The sequence below is a fragment of the Adiantum capillus-veneris genome, chromosome 26, assembly GCF_014529385.1.
Source record: "Adiantum capillus-veneris isolate H3 chromosome 26, ASM1452938v2, whole genome shotgun sequence".
NCBI lineage: Eukaryota > Viridiplantae > Streptophyta > Polypodiopsida > Polypodiales > Pteridaceae > Adiantum > Adiantum capillus-veneris.
Genome location: NC_140956.1, coordinates 44,468,663 through 44,487,895, shown reverse-complemented (window position 1 = coordinate 44,487,895; position 19,233 = coordinate 44,468,663). Strand labels below are relative to the sequence as shown.

At 42.4% G+C, this 19,233-nt stretch overlaps 1 protein-coding gene across 2 annotated transcripts; it reads left to right on the top strand.

Annotated features, from left to right (window-relative positions):
• The first annotated feature begins 13,864 nt into the window (after positions 1-13,864).
• LOC147423353 (heat stress transcription factor B-2b-like) lies at positions 13,865-16,975 on the top strand. Of its 2 annotated transcripts, XM_086502006.1 has the most exons (5): positions 14,048-14,441; positions 14,522-14,838; positions 15,106-15,651; positions 16,025-16,097; positions 16,288-16,975. In XM_086502006.1, the coding sequence occupies exons 2-5, from the start codon at positions 14,575-14,577 to the stop codon at positions 16,347-16,349; spliced, it is 945 nt and encodes a 314-aa protein (XP_086358132.1). In that variant the 5' UTR covers positions 14,048-14,441; positions 14,522-14,574; the 3' UTR covers positions 16,350-16,975. The 2 variants fall into 2 exon arrangements, with proteins under 2 accessions (XP_086358130.1, XP_086358132.1); XM_086502004.1 differs by lacking the exons at positions 14,048-14,441; positions 16,288-16,975 and adding an exon at positions 13,865-14,016 and having other exon boundaries at positions 15,106-16,183.
• The last annotated feature ends 2,258 nt before the right edge of the window (positions 16,976-19,233 follow it).

The window sequence follows — 19,233 nt, the reverse complement described above, 5'->3', positions numbered from 1 at the left end:
CAGTATCATGGCGTTCTAGATTACAAGATTGTGTTACTCAGTCTACTACAAAGGCTGAATATGTTGCAGCATCAGAGGCATGCAAAGAATCAATTTGGCTTAATCGACTAGTAACAGATTTGGGAATCAAAGAAGAGATGCCTGTGTTATATTGTGATAGTCAAAGTGCTATACAATTGGCTCGCAATCCAGTTTATCACTCAAAGACAAAGCATGTGGATGTGAAGTATCATTTCATCAGGGAAATGCTCGAGGATAAGCAACTTCAGCTTGTCAAAGTTCACACCACAGAAAATCCTGCTGATCTACTTACAAAAGGACTTCCCTCAGAGAGCTTTGCGCATTTTCGCAAGCAGATAGGTGTAGGGTAGTACATCACTTCTCTACATCTCTTGTATATTAGCTTGTATAGTAGCTTCTCTCACACTTAAAGTACCACATTGGACTTTAAGTGGGAGGTTGTTGGGATATAAAGCCCAATGTGGTCGCCCAGGTAAGTGGGCGGGCCGCCAGGTATGTACACATATTCTTTTGTAAAAACCTAATAAGAACTCACTATGCTCTACACATTACAGTAGAGAAAGTTCACCATATCGTCGTGCTCTTCTTCTCGCACTCTCTCTCGCGTCGCACTTCCGCACGTACTCCTTCAATAAGAAGTCACAAAATGGTTACCTGACACATGGTGGCACCCTGTCTCTCTCTCTCTCTCTCTCACACACACACACACACACACACACACACACACACACACACACACACACACACACACACACACCCCACACACTACACCAATGAAGACGATGGCTCAAAAAAACTAACTCTCTCTCTCTCATTGCCCTAATAGTGCGTGCACAAAAAAAAATCGATCATTGTTGCTCTCGCGTCGGCCTCTATCTCTTCGACATGCAAAAATCTTGCGCTGACAGATGGTGAATGAGATCTCATGCTCTCGAGTCTCCTCAACCTTCCCCTTTTCCATTTGTATTAGACCCCAACTTTAAGGACAACCCACTGGCATACATTACTTATCCTATAATGTAATGGCCTATGAACTTTGAGAATAGTGAAATTAAGAGAATTAGAGAGAACATCTTTGTGAGACTACTTTGAGAGCATAGAGCGTGAACTTAATTGACGGTAGCAACATAATCATAGTACTTAGTTAAGTCGGCATGAACAATAATTCTGTAAGAGAGAGAGTTTAGAGAACATGACAATAGTTGTTGCAGACCAGATTTATGTGGAGCCGGTCCCCCCTACAATAGGTATTTGTATTATAGATTCTCCCATCAAGAGAGACTTGGTACAATACAATCTTTGTGTTCCTTGTGACCTAGGTGATACAATGAAGTTGGAAAGCTTCATGCATCACGAGCATAACATAAACTTTGCAAAAAGAATTAACTATCCCAAGCCTCAGTCCCAAGGCCTCAAACACCTTCAAAGGTGGAGAGAGCTAGTGGGGAATGAGGGTAGGGAAGAGGAAGAAGAAACATTTATAGGAGAAAGAAATAGTTCCTCACTTATGATCACTCTTCTTGTTGGCATACATAATAGCATAGTAATGAAGATGGAGAAGATGATAAGCTTAAGCATTGAAGCATGGTTCTTGGTTGGATTTGCATTCCATAGCTAAGAGTGTTGGTGTAGGCTCTCAACTTCTAGCTTGGAGAAGGAGATGGAGCTCTTGCACTTTGCTTCCCACAATGAGTGTGTGAGTGTGTGTGTGTGTGTGTGTGTGTGTGGAGAGTATACCCCCCCCCCCCCCCCCCCCTAGAAACCCGCCTTCTTGCTTTGGTCGACCCCCCCCTTGTAGCTCATGCTTGAAGCTCATTGGACCCCTCCAGGCCTAGCCAATCGGATGCAAGAGGTATATCAAGCAACAAGGGTAGGCTTGGCACAAGTGTCCCTCTTTCCCCTTTAAGAGAGAGGACTTGATAAATGCAAAAAAATTAATTAAATTAGCTAATTTATCATTGGACCGCTTGGGAGGCCAACCAATAGGCTTGAGGCACACCATGAGGGAAACATGAGGAGGAGCTTGACAAGTGTCCTATTTGCCTTCTTGGTACCAAGATTGCCTTGTGTGAGAGTGTGTGTGTTCTCTCTCTAGCCTCTACAATTAGGGCTTGCCTCCTCATGAGTAGGGATAAGATTAGACTTTTTGTCATAAAAACTAATATCTGATTCTCCCAAATGATTTTCTCATGTTAAACTGATCATTTAATATGGGGAACTACCAGGGGAGTAAAAGCTAGAATATTGGTAAGGTTGCCAGACCGGTCTCTGCAGGGATCCAAAAGAGGGAAAATAGGGATCCAAAGGGGAACAATTTGCAAAAGAGCAATGTACTTCAATGGGGCCTAAAAGACCTAAGGCTCAACCCCATTAAGACTTCCATAGGCTAAACTTCCTAATAAATTATTGTATTGTCCAAAGGCCAATATAGGGGAAAATTGGATGGTCATGGGAAGACTAATTTTTTTCCCCACATCCCTATCAAGGAGGGGGTGAACCATGAGAGTAGGGGATGAGAGAGAATCTCACACACACACACACACACACACACACACACACACACACACACACACACACACACACACACACTCTCTCCAAGGCTTCCCCTTTACGCAAAGGGAATACTGGACACATGTCAAGTTCCTAGGCCAGTTGCCCCCAACCTCCCCTCAAATCCTATTGGATGGCCATAGAGGTGGACCAATGAGAATTAGGCTAGAGTAAATTTAGTCTAATTAATTTAAAAACACTTAAAAGAACCAATGAAAATTAAGCTCCCTATAAGACTATTGGAGAGTCTACCAAGGGGTCCAATGAGCATTCAACAACCCAATGTCTTGCCAAATTCCTATTGGCTAGAAGACTAAGAGGTCCAATGAGAGTTTAATTGAATTATTTATTTACCTAAAGCTCTCACTAAAGGGGAAAGAGGGACACCTGTCACAAGGCTCTCCATTTGACCTTTAATTTCCTATTGGCTAAGCTTGGCATGAGCCAAACAAGGGCCAACAAGAGGAAATAGCGAGAAGGGTCGACCAAGAGAGAGAGGGGGCTACTTTTGCTAAGGCATTATGGAACACACACTCACACAAAGTCATGTGTGAAGTAAAGAAGAGGATCTCCTTCTCAAGCTTTAATGGAAAGCTCATCATCTACTCCAAGCTTGTGAAAAGGTTGGCCTACACCAACAACTCTTGGCTTTGTGATGCAAATCCAACCAAGAGCCAAGCTCCAATGCATGCTCATCTCCTCTGCCATGCTGATTACTAAGCTATGCTAAGCTATTAAGAGTGATTATGTGATGAGAAATACTTCTTCTCGTAAGAATACTTATTCTTCCTCTAGATCTACTCTCATACCCCGCTAGCTCTCACCATCTTCGAAGGTGTGTGAGGTCTTGGGTCTGAGACCGTGAGGGAATTGATGTTGTGTTTTTCAAGTGTACGCTTGGTGCTTGAAGCTTCCATCTTCATTGTACCAGCAGGTTATTAAAGGAACACAAAGTATTGTATTGTAAAATTTCTCCCTTGATGGGGGAAAACCTATAATACAAAGCGTTTTGGAGGGGGGACCGGCTCCATGTAAATCCGGTTCTCAACTATTGTCAATTGTTCTATTTCTCTCTCTTTTCAAGTATTGTCAATGCCAAATTAGCTAGGTGTAAATTGCTATGTTTCTTTCTCAATTAAGCACTCTCTCTATGCTCATTAGGAACTTGTTCTTATTTAAATGCTCACTATATTATCAATTTCAGCTACACACAAGTTATTAGTGCGTTAAATGTTACACTCTCCAACACCCCCTAAAACAGAGAAGACCATTGCATACTTCTCTACATCATAATTCAAAGAGGGATGAGAGAAAACAAGAGAATAAAAAGGCGAGAAAGAGGTCACCTTCTTCTCCATCTTCTTCATCCTCTTCCTCTTCTGAAGAAAGTGATGGTGCAGAGAAGGAGGAACAAGGGAGGAAAAAGGCGAGAATGAGGTCACCCTCTTCTCCATCCTCCTCGTACTCTTCCTCTTCTAAAGAAAGTGATGGTGCAACTCTTGATCCACCTAAAAGAAGAGGCCATAGGAAATCCTATGCCGCATGGAAGAGGTTGTCCAAGCTCAAAAAGCTTAAAGAGGGAGGAAAGAACATCTCTTCCTTACCTACGATTGCACTTTTGGTACTACAAACAAAGTCTTGGCCTTTATCCAACAATTCGATGCGGCGTTTGTAGATGAGGGCTTCACAAAGTCCTCTAAGCTAGGTCATGTAGCTATGCATTTTTAAAAGTCCGCTAGGCAATGGTGGTCTAGTCTACGAGCAAACGGTGAAGCTCCCCGAGCATGGAAAGCTTTAAGAGCTTCCATCATGAAGCATTTTTTGGCTACCGATGTCAAAGACAAAGTACTCACCGAATGGCGAAGTTTGAAGCTCTCTCCCTACGAATCTATCCACAAGTATGCAGACAAGTTTTGGGATTTACATCTCAAAGCCACTGTCTTCAAAAAGATGGGCTCCAAGAAGGGAACGCCATAGCCTACGAAAGTGGAAGGCTCGACCCTGTTGAGCAATCTCTAGGCATATATGAGAAGGAATTCTTAGCAGTTCTATATGCTCTAGACTCGTGGAAGCACTATTTATTGGGGACTCCTTTCATTTTGCGAACGGATCACCAAAGCCTTAAGTACTTCATGACGCAGACCAAGCTCTTCGACAAACAAATGAGGTGGGAAAATTTCCTTTTGCAATTTCATTTTCATATTGCTCACATTGCTGGAAAGCATAATCAAGTAGCCAATGCACTCTCAAGATGACCGATAGTGAATGCGGTTTCCATAGCAACTCACAATGATCTATCTTCTATGATAGATGAGTACGCTATTGATCTCGATTTTAGAGATGTGATTTCAGCCCTTGTACTAGGAAAGAAAGAATAACCATTTACCCTACAAGATGGTTATCTTCTCTATGGAAATAGACTATGTGTTTCTAATCACTACGCAAGAAAGTAATGTATGAATCTCATGCTCCTCCTTATGCGGGGCATAGAGGGATTTAGTCTACCATAATAGGGATAGAAACATATTTTTATTGGCCTGCTATGAAAGCAAACATACAAGAGTATGTTTCAAAATGTGTGGTATGCCAAAAGACAAAGTTTGATAGAGGGAAGCAACTTGGATTGCTTCAACCTTTGCCAATCCCTAATTCACCATGGAAGAGCATATCCATGGACTTTATCTTTGGATTGCCCAAGTCTATCCATGGGAATAAGGGAATATGGACGATAGTAGACAGGTACAACAAACAAACTCACTTCATACCTGTCAAAAAGACTATCAAAGCCGATCAAATGGCAACCCTCTTCATATCACAAATATTCAAGTACCGTGGCTTGCCAATGTCCATAATGTCGGATAGAGATCCTAGAATGACCAGTAATTTCTAGAAGGGTCTCTTTGAGAATTTAGGGACAAGGTTAAACTTCTCTTCAGCTTCTCACCCACAAACCGATGGCCAAAGTGAAATAGCTAACCTAACAATTCTTGATCTACTAAAAGACTTTGTAACGGAAGTAGATCAAAGGTCCCAATGGGAGAAGTACTTACCGTTGGTGGAGTATGCCTACAATAACATTGTACATACCTCCATGGGAAAAGCACCTTTCGAGGTAATTGAGGGAAGATCCAAAAGTCCCCTGCTACTTAAGGTACATGGGAAGATCTTCGCTGCAGATGAGTATAGCCGAGACCTACAAGAATCTTTCCAAAAGATTAAGGATTCTATCTGTATCTCACACCAAAGGCAAAAGGCTGCTGTTATAAAGCACATAAGAGCTCAAGCCTTTAAAGAAAATGATTGGGTATTGCTTAAGTTTCCCAAGGCTCGATTAAGGCACACGACGGGCAAGAATCCTATGGGACACCAAAAGTACTATGCTAAGCTAGCAAAAAGGTACTATGGTCCCTTTCAGATTCTTAGCCCGATCAACGAGATGGCTTACCAGCTCAAGTTTCCCAACCATTGGCTCATACACAATGCTTTCCACGTGAGCCTATTGAAGCCTTACAAAGGAGAGCCACCCCATGAAGCAATTATTGAAGACCCATCGGAGATTGAGGACCAAGAAGAGGTGCTGCAGCTCGAGTCCATTCTCCGACATGAAGACAAGGTATTGAGAATCGCTAAGATTATCTGACGGTATCTTATTAAGTTTAAGAACTACCCTTTTGAAGATGCTAGATGGATGCAAGGCATAAAATTAAAGGATAATCTAAACCTTGTCAATGCTTACAATGCTTCCCTAGAGTAAGCAAATGTAAAAATGTTTAAATGACCAAAGTTTTTGTCTTATAAGACTCTCTTTTTCTTTATTGTGCACAAATGTTAATGAGTATGCATGCTTAGGATCATGTTTCTGGAGACGAAGTCTCCCGAACACCAAGTATAGCTTGTCACTCTACTATGGAAGATTGATACGGACTAATGTGTAGACAGGCTTGCAGTAGCTATTGCTCTCAAGCACCAAATGGACTAGTCATCCATTCTGGGACTATGTCGTAGGGTAAAATAGGGGCCCTCTACTCGCTAGCAAACGGACTAATGACTAGGCTTTATCTTCTCTACCTCTCTCATAGTCGAGGACGACTATGATTTCAAGAGAGAGATAATTTCATAAAAACTAATATCTAATTCTCACAAATGATTTTCTCATGTTAAACTGATCATTTAATATAAGGAAGTACCAAGGGAGTAAAAACTAGAATATTGGTAAGGCTGCCAGACCGGTCTCTGCAGGGATCCAAAAGAGGGAAAATAGGGATCCAAAGGGGAACAATTTGCAAAAGAGCAATGTACTTCAATGGGGCCTAAAAGACCTAAGGCTCAACCCCATTAAGACTTCCATAGGCTAAAGTTCCTAATAAATTATTGTATTGTCCAAAGGCCAATATAGGGGAAAATTGGATGGTCATGGGAAGACTAATTTTTTTCCCCACATCCCTATCAAGGAGGGGGTGAACCATGAGAGTAGGGGATGAGAGAGAATTACACACACACACACACACACACACACACACACACACACACACACACACACTCCAAGGCTTCCCCTTTACGCAAAGGGAATACTGGACACATGTCAAGCTCCTAGGCCAGTTGCCCCCAACCTCCCCTCAAATCCTATTGGATGGCCATAGAGGTGGACCAATGAGAATTAGGCTAGAGTAAATTTAGTCTAATTAATTTAAAAACACTTAAAAGAACCAATGAAAATTAAGCTCCCTATAAGACTATTGGAGAGTCTACCAAGGGGTTCAATGAGCATTCAACAACCCAATGTCTTGCCAAATTCCTATTGGCTAGAAGACTAAGAGGTCCAATGAGAGTTTAATTGAATTATTTAATTACCTAAAGCTCTCACTAAAGGGGAAAGAGGGACACTTGTCACAAGGCTCTCCATTCGACCTCTAATTTCCTATTGGCTAAGCTTGGCATGAGCCTATCAAGGGCCAACAAGAGGAAATAGCAAGAGGAGTTGACCAAGAGAGAGAGAGGCGGACTGATTTTGCAAAGGCATTATGGCACACACTCACACAAAGTCATGTGTGAAGTAAAGAAGAGGATCTCCTTCTCAAGCTTTAATGGAAAGCTCATCATCTACTCCAAGCTTGTGAGAAGGGAGGCCTACACCAACAACTCTTGGCTTTGTGATGCAAATCCAACCAAGAGCCAAGCTCCAATGCATGCTCATCTCCTCTACCATGCTAATTACTAAGCTATGCTAAGCTATTAAGAGTGATTATGTGAGGAGAAATACTTCTTTCTCGTAAGAATACTTATTCTTCTTCTAGATCTACTCTCATACCCTACTAGCTCTCACCATCTCCGAAGGTGTGTGAGGTCTTGGGTCTCAGACCGTGAGGGAATTGATGTTGTGTTTTTCAAGTGTACGCTTGGTGCTTGAAGCTTCCATCTTCATTGCACCAGCAAGTTATTGAAGGAACACAAAGTTTTGTATTATAAAATTTTTCCCCTGATGGGGGAAACCTATAATACAAAGCCTTTTGGAGGGGGGACCGCCGGCTCCATGTAAATCCGGTCCTCAACTGTTGTCAATTGTTCTATTTCTCTCTCTTTTCAAGTATTGTCATTGCCAAATTAGCTAGGTGTAAATTTCTATGTTGCTTTCTCAATTAAGTACTCTCCCTATGCTCATTAGGAACTTGTTCTTAATGAAATGATCACTATGTTATCAATTTCCGCTACACACAAGTTACTAGTGCATTAAAATGTTACACTTTTTGAACACCTTACCCTCAAGCATCTTAGTCATGGAACACCTTAGCACCTTAGTCATTAAGCACTGCAAGCACCTTAGTCAGCAAGCACGGCAAGCACCTCAAGTACCTTAGTCAGCAAGCACGAGAAGCACCTTAGTTAGCAAGCACGACAAGTACCTCATGCTTGGGTTGGGTTCCCACCTCAAGCACAACCATAGCTTACTTAAGGTCAAAGGACTTTTAATACTAGCCATTGGAGGTCTTTAATGAAGCTAACCCTAAGGTCTTTAAGCTCCAATAGCTAACCTTGTTCTTTGACAGATTATCTCTCATTTGGGCCCCTTTACCTTTGGCCACGTGTCGAGATAGACCCAAAAGCACATGTCTATATTCTAACCCTTGTTCCCAACTATTCTCCCACATTAAATGATCAGTTTAATATGAGAAATTCATTTGGGTTGGCTAGATATTAGATTTTATGACATGTCCTCCATGAGCATCTTGTTGGATTCCCTCACAAAAATTGTTGTGACAACCCACTGGCATACATTACTAGCTCCACTTTCACAAAACTCAATTAATTTGTGCTTCAGATTCAAGGGGCATCTCAAAATTTCAAAGTAGCCTTGCATGTCGTGTAACATTTAATGGCCTAATAACTTATGTGTAGCGGAAATTAGCATGAACATAGTGGGCATTTCATTAGAATAGATTCCTAATGAGAATTACAAGAGTGCTTGGGTGGAGAGAGCAACAAAAAGCATAACACCTAGTTAGATAGCATCGACAATACTTTCAAAAGAGAGACATATTAAGCTATTGACAACAGTTGAGGACCAGATTTTCATGGAGCCGGTCCCCCCTCCAAAAGGCTTTGTATTATGGTTTCTCCCATCAAGAGAGACATTGTACAATACAATTCTTTGTGTTCCTTCAAGACTAGCTAGTGCAATGAAGATGGAAACTTCATGCACTAAGCAAAACACTTAACAAACACAACTTGAATTATCCCCGTTCTCAGACCCAAGACCTCACACACCTTCGAAGATGGTGAGAGCTAGCAAGGTATGAGAATAGATTGAGAGGAAGAAGGAGTATCTTACGAGAAAGATGTACATCTCCTCACATAATCACTCATATGTAGCATAGCTTAGCTTAGTAATTAGCTTGGTAGAGGAGATGAGCATGCATCGAAGCTTGGCTCTTGGTTGGATTTGCATCCACATGCCAAGAGAGTGTTGATGTAGGCTTCTATCTCACAAGCTTGGAGAAGGTGATGAGTTCTCCATTAAAGCTTGGGAAGAGATAGTCTTCTCTTTCTTCACACATGAGCTTGTGTGAGTGTGTGTGTGATAATGCCTTGCAAAAATCAGCCCCCTCTCTCTCTCTTGGGCGAGCCCTCTTGCTAATTGCTCTTGCTGAAGGCTCATTGGCCCTCCCCAAGTCAAGCCAATTACAATTAAGCAGCATAAGTGATAGCCTTCTGACATGTATCCCCCTTTCCCCTTTTGTGAGACCTTTACGTAATTAAATAATTAAACTAAACTCTCATTGGACCCCTTTGCCTCCTGGCCAATAGGAATCAGGCAAGCCATTGGGCTCCTGAATGCTCATTGGACCCCTCGGGAGACTGCCCAATAGTCTTCTAGGAGACTTAATTCTCATTGGTTTCTTTTATTAAATGTTTTTTAAATTAATTAAACTAGATTACTCTAGCTTAATTCTCATTGGTCCACTTCAAGGGTCATCCAATAGAAATTGGGCACACCTTGTGGGTATCTGGCCTAGGGAGTTGACATGTGTCCCTCATTCCCTTTGTGTAAAGGGAGCCTGTGTGTGTGTGTGTGGCTTTCTCTCTCATCCCCTACCTTTAGGGCTCGCCCCCTCCCATGTAGGGATGTGCAAAGACTTTTTGGGCACACACAAAGCATCCAATTTTCCCTAGGGTTGACCTTTTGGACACAACCTTTGAATTTTGGAACCTTAGCATTTTGGAAGTCTTAATGGGCTGAACCTTAGGGTCTTTTTAGCCCATTGTTGCACATGGCTCTTTTGCATATGGCCCCCCCTTTGGATCCCTATTTTCCCTCCTTTGGATCCCTAGTGTGGCCGGTCTGCTAGCTTAACCAATATTCTAGCTTTTTCTCCCCTGGCCTTCCCCACATTAAATGATCAGTTTAATATGAGAAAATCATTTAGGAGAATTAGATATTGATTATTATGACATGTCGCCATCAGCCCCCTTGCTTTGCACATGCGTCCTGCGCTCTTGCTACCCTGCACCGAAGATTGACGCGAATACTCCCTGCCCTGTGTGAAGATCAACACGAACGATCCCTCCCCTGACTTGCACAAGCTCGCGTAGACCAATTGGTTGCCCTGGTCCACAACACCAAGGAGGCCCTACTCCGTGCCTGCCTGTGAGGGATAGAACGGTAGCCTGCCTTGTCAACCTCACCGTGCCATGGCATTATGACACAACAAGAAACGTAGGAGCCATACATGATGCACGAGCTCATTTGGAGGGAGTGCTGGCATAGGCGATGGAGACCACCGCCTCCATAAGGCAAAAAATCTCCCTCTCTCTGCCCTGCATCGATGCAAGACTCTCTCTCTCTCTCTCTCTCTCTCTCTCTCTCTCTCTCTATCTCTCTCTCTCTCTCCCCCCCCCCCCCCCCCCCTTCCCCCCCCTGGGCGTCCCTCTCATTCGTCTCATAGCCTTCCCCTTTCCACTTTTGTGCCTTCATAACTGTGCCATCCACTTCACTGCCTAACGGCACCTGCTCCCTCTCTCTCCTCCGTCGGGTGCCATATCCTCTTCGCTCGACCACAGCCACGACCATAGCCACATCCATTTCTCTTCTTTCGCAAATTTCCATTGAGTGCGGATTGCAACGTATAGGTTGACAGGGATGTAGGGAGCCCGAGCTCCACAAGGGGCTACATGAGAAAAGCTCATGAGGAGTGCCACGGAGCAGCTTGGAAGGGGATTGCAAAAGAGAGGACACCTCGCACTAATGCAACTTGCCGCCTCGTGCCTACACACCTCGCTCTACCTTCCCTTCACAATGGCAACACTACAGTGCCGACACGATGTAGACGAAACTAGGCCACGAAGAAACAAATTCTGTCTCTCCACCTTCCCACACACATGGCACCTCTCCCCCTCTCTCTCCTCCACGTGCCGCCTCCTCTTTTTTCATTGGGAACCCATGGCAGCATCTCCACAGATTCTCCTTAATGAGGCACTTGAAAAAACTTTTGCCACACCTATTACCTGTTTCAACCTTTCATGAAGCCTTTGTCTTTGTGGTTGCTTTTTGGAGTGGTTGATGTGTCTAATTGACCGCAACTATGATTCAAAGGTCATCGTGAGTGACAGACAATGCTTACATGAGAGAATAAAAGCAACATAAGCAACATTTACCCTTTCTCTTATTGCCTCTTCACAATCCCATGTAGTGTGTGTAAGGGGTGAGTCGCACCTCGTGCCAATGGGGGAATAGGGTGAAGGAGTTCGCCAAGTATAGTGAATCCGCATTCTACTCCTAACCGGTAGAAGCCTCGCTACAATTCTACTAGCACTAGTTAAGAAAAAACGAGGGGATATTGTGTTTCTCTTTTGAAGAATCTATTTTCTCCTTGTTTCTCAAACACACTCTACCAATGAAGAAGCTTCGCCACAATTTGATACTCGCAAAACCAATTCTTGATATTATGTTCCTAGGTGTGACCTCAATGCCTCCCTTGTCCCCACTCTCCCAATGGCACTTTCTGCTACTTAGCCTTAATGAAAGAACTTTGTCTTTATATAAGTTTGAAATGTATTCAAATTCTCCTGCTTTTTTGAGAGATTGTCATATTTTTCAAACCTACTACAACAAGTTCATGTTTGTCCTCGGTCATGCCTTGAGCCTCTGTATTCCAGCACATCAAGCAATCTCAGCCGTCCATTACATTAACATTCTTACAATGAACATAACAAAAATAGTGCAGTCAACAAGATTCTACCAATGAAATTCACCTAGAGAAAATTCCAGCGAGTCATATCACGCACACAAAATTCTAGCCAATCAAATGCAAGATTGAGCATGACGGATGGGAATCTCGCTCACCCCCACTGTTCCGAAACACGAAATAAGCTCGGCCTCCGCCTCGCCTATTCCAGCTCGGAACAGTGGAGGTGAGGGAGATTCCCCACCTCATCATATCACAAGAAGATTTCGAATTTTTCTCATGTAGGAAAATGGAGTCTTTTTCAACGTTTTTCATACAATGCATAACATCATGAGCTTCTGTGAGGGAGGCACCGCATACCTAGCTAGGTACGATTGGGGGCAGGGGACCGTTGGCCCGGTGATGGGGCCGACGGTCCCCTGTACCCAATCGTACCTAGCTAGGTATGTGGTGCCTCTCAAGCTCATGATGTTGAGGTAAGTCACAATGTGGGAATTAGTGTGAGAATCTGTCCAAAACTTCTCGTGTATCATAACAACCCAAGATTTCTAAATGTTGGATCTTTGGATTTGAAGTTCTTTAGACTCCCACTTTGAATTCACTTTGTTTAGAAGACTCATTGCCCCTAGGTAGAACCAAGACACACTTATGTTGACTTGCTCTCCAGAGTCCACACTTAATTAGGGCTCTTATCCTTGACCACTGAAATACCTTGTCACTCGCAAGGAAAAGGGACCATCAGTGTGTCTTTTTGGCCTTTTGGAAGAGGGCTTAGAGGAGCATTGTTCACCAAGAACTTTTTTTTAAAAGGAACCAATGGTAAAAAGGAGAGCATTATAAATCCACCGGTTTTTATTGGTTTTTACACTAAAATCCTCAAAATCTAGGCCGTTTTCTTCATGGCAGCCCTCAAAACTAATCGGGAACTTTTAATTTGTCCTTTAAAAATACACTAAAGACCGGTTTTATGTCAACATTGTAGAGGAGAAGAAAGAACAAGTTGTATTGTGGTGTTTTTTCGTTAATCACTTATGGCTTCACGTGAATTTATTCAAAGTTTCTTTACTTTAGGAGGCTCGTGTGAGTTCAAACGCTAGCATGCAAGCCACAACTTCCATAGGTGCTTTGAGCGAAGAAGCCTCCCTTGCTCACTCTAATGCCCAACCGAGTTGGAATACGGCTAGAAAAATACATTTTCCCTAACCGGTAAAAATAAGGGCAAACTTGAAATTCTTTTGATTTTGAAGCTTTTGTCGGCAATTACATTGAAACTTGTGTCGATTGCCCGGTTTTTTTAAAGACAAACTCAAATTTTAACGAAGAAGATTTTATAATTATATCTGGTTAAAATACATTGGACCCCGGGTTTTTTTAATAACACTGCAACCGACTATTGTATTGCTCGCTTGTTAACGCGAGACTTGTCCCTCCAAAACTAGAGAGCATTGTTATGACCGAATCAAAACTCAAATAAAACTATAGACTCTTTTTGAAGTTTTTGTAGCCAGCTAAATAACACTTAAAAAGTTTGAGCCCAAAGATAAAGAAATCAAAGACTCTGCAAGTGTCAAGTGTGAACTTTGAAGAAGATTGGAAGGTGGGTTCTAGAAGGTTTGGTATGGCCCCGCCGTTGATTGGGAAGGCAATGCATTTTCTGCCTTTCTAGAATGTACAAGACACATTCTCACTCTCGCACACACACACACACACACACATTCTCGTCGCTGTTCGCAGTCGATTTTCAAGAACCTACAGAATTTCCATGGTAATTTCTTCCAACGAGAGAGAGAGAGAGAGAGAGAGAGAGAGAGAGAGAGAGAGATTCATGTCTGAAAAAACTGTGTGTGTAGGCGCACGATAGACTTTTCTCTTTAGAAGTGGAGATGATGTACTCTCAAATCTTCTGGTGTTGCCTACTCTTTTGCTTAAGCTTGTAGGCGCCCAATATTCTTCAGAAGCTTGCAAGCTATTGAGTTTGTCGAAATCATGCGCTGCACTTGTGGGTGCAATGGTCCGGAAGTTGTAGGCAATGCGATCACACAATGAGTCATTTTTGCAGCATGCATCATTTCTCCGGTGTTATTAATCTTGAAACCGGATGCGAGTCAATGAGGAAACTCATGCAGTCGTATCTTTCGAATGGTTCCCTGCAGAAAGTGTTCTTGATTGTTCTCTTTGGATGCACCTATTGTATGTTGCAACATTATCATGAAAGCGATGATCTTTTCCTTGTAATATCTGCTCATTTTTGCGGTTCTTCATATCTGCAGGATATGGTAACAATCTTTTGTATATCTGACAAAGCGCTGCAGAAGCGTGGCACATGAATCTTGAAACAAAAGGCTCCATGGCTCTGGGAAGCATTTCAAATGCAGACAATGCAGAAATGCAGCGATCGTTACCTGCACCTTTTCTAACCAAAACTTATCAGCTTGTCGACGACTCTTCAACGGATGATATCATTTCTTGGAATGATTGTGGAAGTGCATTTGTTGTATGGCGCCCGCCAGAATTTGCTAGAGATCTACTGCCGAATTATTTCAAGCACAATAATTTCTCCAGCTTCGTCCGCCAGCTGAATACTTATGTAAGAGGTTTCTAAAGGGTGCGCATGCATGCGTTTGAAAATAAAGTATTGCAGGGTATCGTGCGTGCGTGCAAGATGTTTGTGTGTATGTTTGTTTGATATCCTTACACATTCAAGATAGTCGAGGCTATGGAGTCTAAGCACATGTATGTACGGGTTTTGACTGTGAGGTCAGTTTATGCTAATTGATTCCACATCATTAGCTTGTCAGAATGCAAGTGAACATCTTGAATGTCTCACCATTCAGATTATTGTATCCAATTTCAGGGATTCAAGAAGATCGTACCAGACAGGTGGGAGTTTGCCAATGATTTCTTCAAGAAGGGAGAGAGGCATCTGCTGATTGATATACACCGGCGCAAAGCCATGCAGTTGGTTTCAATGGCTTCGCTACCTTCCAAGCGGCCCATCTCTCCGTCTAGTTCAGCAGATGAGCAAGCCGTTTCGATGGGCTCATCATCTGAGAGGAGTGTGGGCCCTCCCCCCCCAGAAATCGAGATGTTGAAGAAGGAAAACATGCTACTCGCAGGGGAAGTTTCATGTTTGCGCAGACTTTGCATGGACCTTGTCCTCTATATACAAAACCATGCAAGAGCTTCTGCTGAAGACATAACGAGATTCTTTAGTCTTAATTCCAATCAGGGCAAGAGATTTGATGAGAAGGTGTTCGAGCAAGCTTTTGGGAATGAGATGAAGGTAGAGGTGGATGCAGATAGAGCTCATCAACATGAGCATTCACCGCGCGAAAAGCTGATCACCTTGTGTGGAACTTCTGCTGAGTCTAGCCAACGCGAACCTTTGAAGTTGTTCGGGGTGCCGCTTTTATGCAGAGGGCGTAGGTTTCAAGAGAGTCAAAACAGGGAACATGGTGGTTGTTAGCACGGGTGCAAATCTTTATCGGTTTGTCAAGACAAAGAAGCACTTTGTGAGGTGGTGTATGAGGGTGATGCCTGATCTGAGTGATGCAAAATGATGACGGTAGGACGAATGACAACAAGCTTGTTGTCTTGAACACCTTTTGAATGTAGTATATGTCCATAGTCACGATGTGTGCGTAGTTTGGCATTGGCACTGTCTGATGCCAACTTCCTTGATCTTTTCGAAGCAGTAAGAGCCTAGGGACATCATTACATCTTTCCCCAATGTTGGAAGGAAGTGTGTCATCTATGAAGCAGTTTTGTAGCAGAACCTACCATCTTCGACGCATCTAGATTTTGGGGATGCTACCGCTTTCATACCTTGTGGGGAGGATATGCAAAGTAAGCGCTTCTTTGCTCGGAACAAAAGCTATAACGGTAGCGCACTGTAGATAGGCTGAAATTTTAAATGAAATATCTTCACTGCTTCTTGTGTATTTAGCTTTAAATATTGACGCAACAAGAGTGCACAGCATCTTTGATAACTGTCATTTAAGAGCACTCTTTGAAGCCTCGAGTTCTTACCTTGCAGGCCTATATATCTTTTATGGTATTCCACTCAGGGGAACGCGGTTTCTTTTCTTTTGTTTTTGACGTGTTGCTCGTTGCCAAGCCAATCTAGTCCACGCAGAGTGGAATTCTTGGTATCTACAGTGGGCCAGAGGGGTGCTAGATCATCCTAAAATTGCAATTGGAGGTTATCTCCACAAATGATATGTGGAGGGCAAGGCAATGAGGGAAAGAAACATATCGATCCGAGGATAGAGGGTACCTTGTAGACCCATTGATTGGAAGGTATCTACCATTTCATTCAGCTCATTCACTTACATTGAAAATCTCTTCGCACAGAATTCGTCGCATGAGATGGCTACAATGGTGAGGGTGCAAGTAAGACCGAAGTTGATTTGCACGGTGTTATGTTTGCACTTAGTGAATAGTACCATGCCCTCTGATAGGGAAGTGCTTTTTACCATAAGAGAAACAAAATGTATTAGAAAGAGAATTGCGTGTACGGTGTTCAACTGCAGGTGCGAGACTGAGATTTCCAATTCTTAGTGTAACTAGGGCTTTGTTAGAGAAACCATACTTGGTTAATTTACAAAGCTTCAAAAGGTAAAAGATGATTTATACTAGACCAACAATGAAAGGGCACATTACTTCATAATTTGTTTCTCTCTTATTAAAGATGAACCCCACTTGTCCATCATCAGGTTTTCAAGACAATTTCATAGACTTTTCCCCGAGCTTTTGTTGCGAGAGAGTCTCCAAATCTTTCTCATGGAGTCTTTTATAATCGGATCTGAGTTTATCGAATAGATCAGTGATAGCCTTTGCGTCAGCATTGAATTGTTCAAGGAGTTTGTCTCCTTTTACTTGCAACATTACGATCGTGTGTCGCACTGCAGCCCTCGTCAAGGCCATTGTTTGGTTACACTTCTGCAGTGCTCCTTCGGCTTCTTGAAGTTTGGTGTTCAGTTCGTTCTTTTTTGTGGCAAGTTCTTCGTTTTCCCTCCGTCTCTGTTGGACTTGCTCTTGCAGTGCATTAACCTTCTCTTGCGTTGCATGCCCGCACAACCGTGCAAATATCGTCGCCAACATTTGGAGAGGGCCCCTTATCTGCATGCACAACCCTTTAGGGAATCAATACATGATAAGCCGGTACACTTGCATGAGCTTGCTACTTCACAATTTGCATCCTAATCTCTCTTTTATGCAAAACCCCTCTTTGGTGTTTGGGAAAATGCTGGTAATGTTTCGCAGGGTGAGAGCAAGAGGAAAAGGGGAAATCCTGTCTAGATTTTGAGAAAAATGGTGTAAAAACCCTGGAATTTAAGAATTTCCTTTTGGAGAAATCATAAATGGGATTTGTGTATGGTGGCCAAAATGAGTTTTCCTCAACCTTGCCCCCAGCATTCCTGCTCGACGTCTGTGAGCGCTACGAGGGTCACTTGGTCGAATTCGAACCCACGATGAGTCTCTCGGAGGACGAATGCTCAACCAACCAAGCTGTGGGCACATTGTTAAGCATGCAGAGGCGGGCATGCACATGTCTCTCTCTCTCTCTCATCATAGGAGCCATGAGGATGCTCAATGGTGTACCCCTCTCTCGCTCTCCCTTCACACACACACACACACACACACACACACACACACACCCACCAAGCATTTGTTACCTTATTGTAATGAATGCTGAGTGAAGGTATCGATACGATCGCTTTAGAGATGAGCCTGGCTATATATATAAAGGGTACTAAGGTTTGGTATCTCTCTAGAATCCTTAATTGCTTAAAGTTAGTGAATATTCCTTAGGCTTGTATCTTCAAAGATTCCACATAATTGTAATAGGTCCAAAATTGGGCACACTTAATTCCTTAGGCTTGTATGTTTGCTTGCTTCAGGAGCACATTCACTTGTTAAAATTTTCAACATTCCCTTGTATCTTGTAAGAGCCACCATTGCCATTTAACTTTTCTTAAACCTAATGCTCTTTCAAAATGGGAATCTTTCCCTCCTATAGGCTCGCCTTGTGCTCACACAAAACCCTTTTTTCCTAACAAATCACTTCCGGGGCGGATGCCCCGGTTTATGCCTTTTTCAACAAGTTTTTAAAGACAACAAATAAAGTTTTCGGCTTTCTTATTTCACAAGAAGACTAAACATATTTTTGGACCACATAAGTAGTCCGTAGTAAAGGGTGGATTTTTGCGTGCAAATCTGGACCATTGGAAAAAGCTTACCGATGAATGCCACATGGCAAGTTAATGGTAATAAAATTTATTTTAAATTATTTCTTTTAAGCACTTGTGAAAGGGTGTTGACATTTGTGTACCTCTCTTTAAAGAAAGGCATTGAGTATTGTGCCAAACATTATTTTCTATGTTTTTGTAACATATTGTAAACCAAATAGTTGATTGTTGTCGCACTTTTTTCGAAAAATGTAATCTTCTATTGTGATACCACATGTTTTCAAATACCAGTGTCACTTTCTGTTCTTTCCTTTCACAAAGAAGCTTTTATTATGAAACTCTCAATAGCCTTATGTAGGCCATAGTGATTTTTTCACCTTGTTTGATATATATATATTTTAAAATAAATACAAAATGCAACTTTTGTATGGCGTGGGAACTCATAGGCTAGTGGTGTGTGTGGTTAAGTAGGTGCATAAAGACCCAAATTCAATCCTTAGACGCATTTTTCTAAAAATAAACGTTTTCAAAAAAAAAAAAACATAGAAGTATACCTTAATATTCATATTGTAACACTAATCTTGTATTTAAACAATGGCATGATTTGATAAAAGCCAAGTGTTTTTGGCGGGCAAGGTTTTACTTGTTGGTTTTCTCAAATCTTGGTTTGTATGCATACATGATAAGGTGGTTTTTGTAAGCATTGAGCTTGTCCACAACTCTGAAGAGGACTCGAACCCCTAACTACTTGGTTCGAAGCCAGGAAGTTCCATCAATTGTAGCCTTTCCGT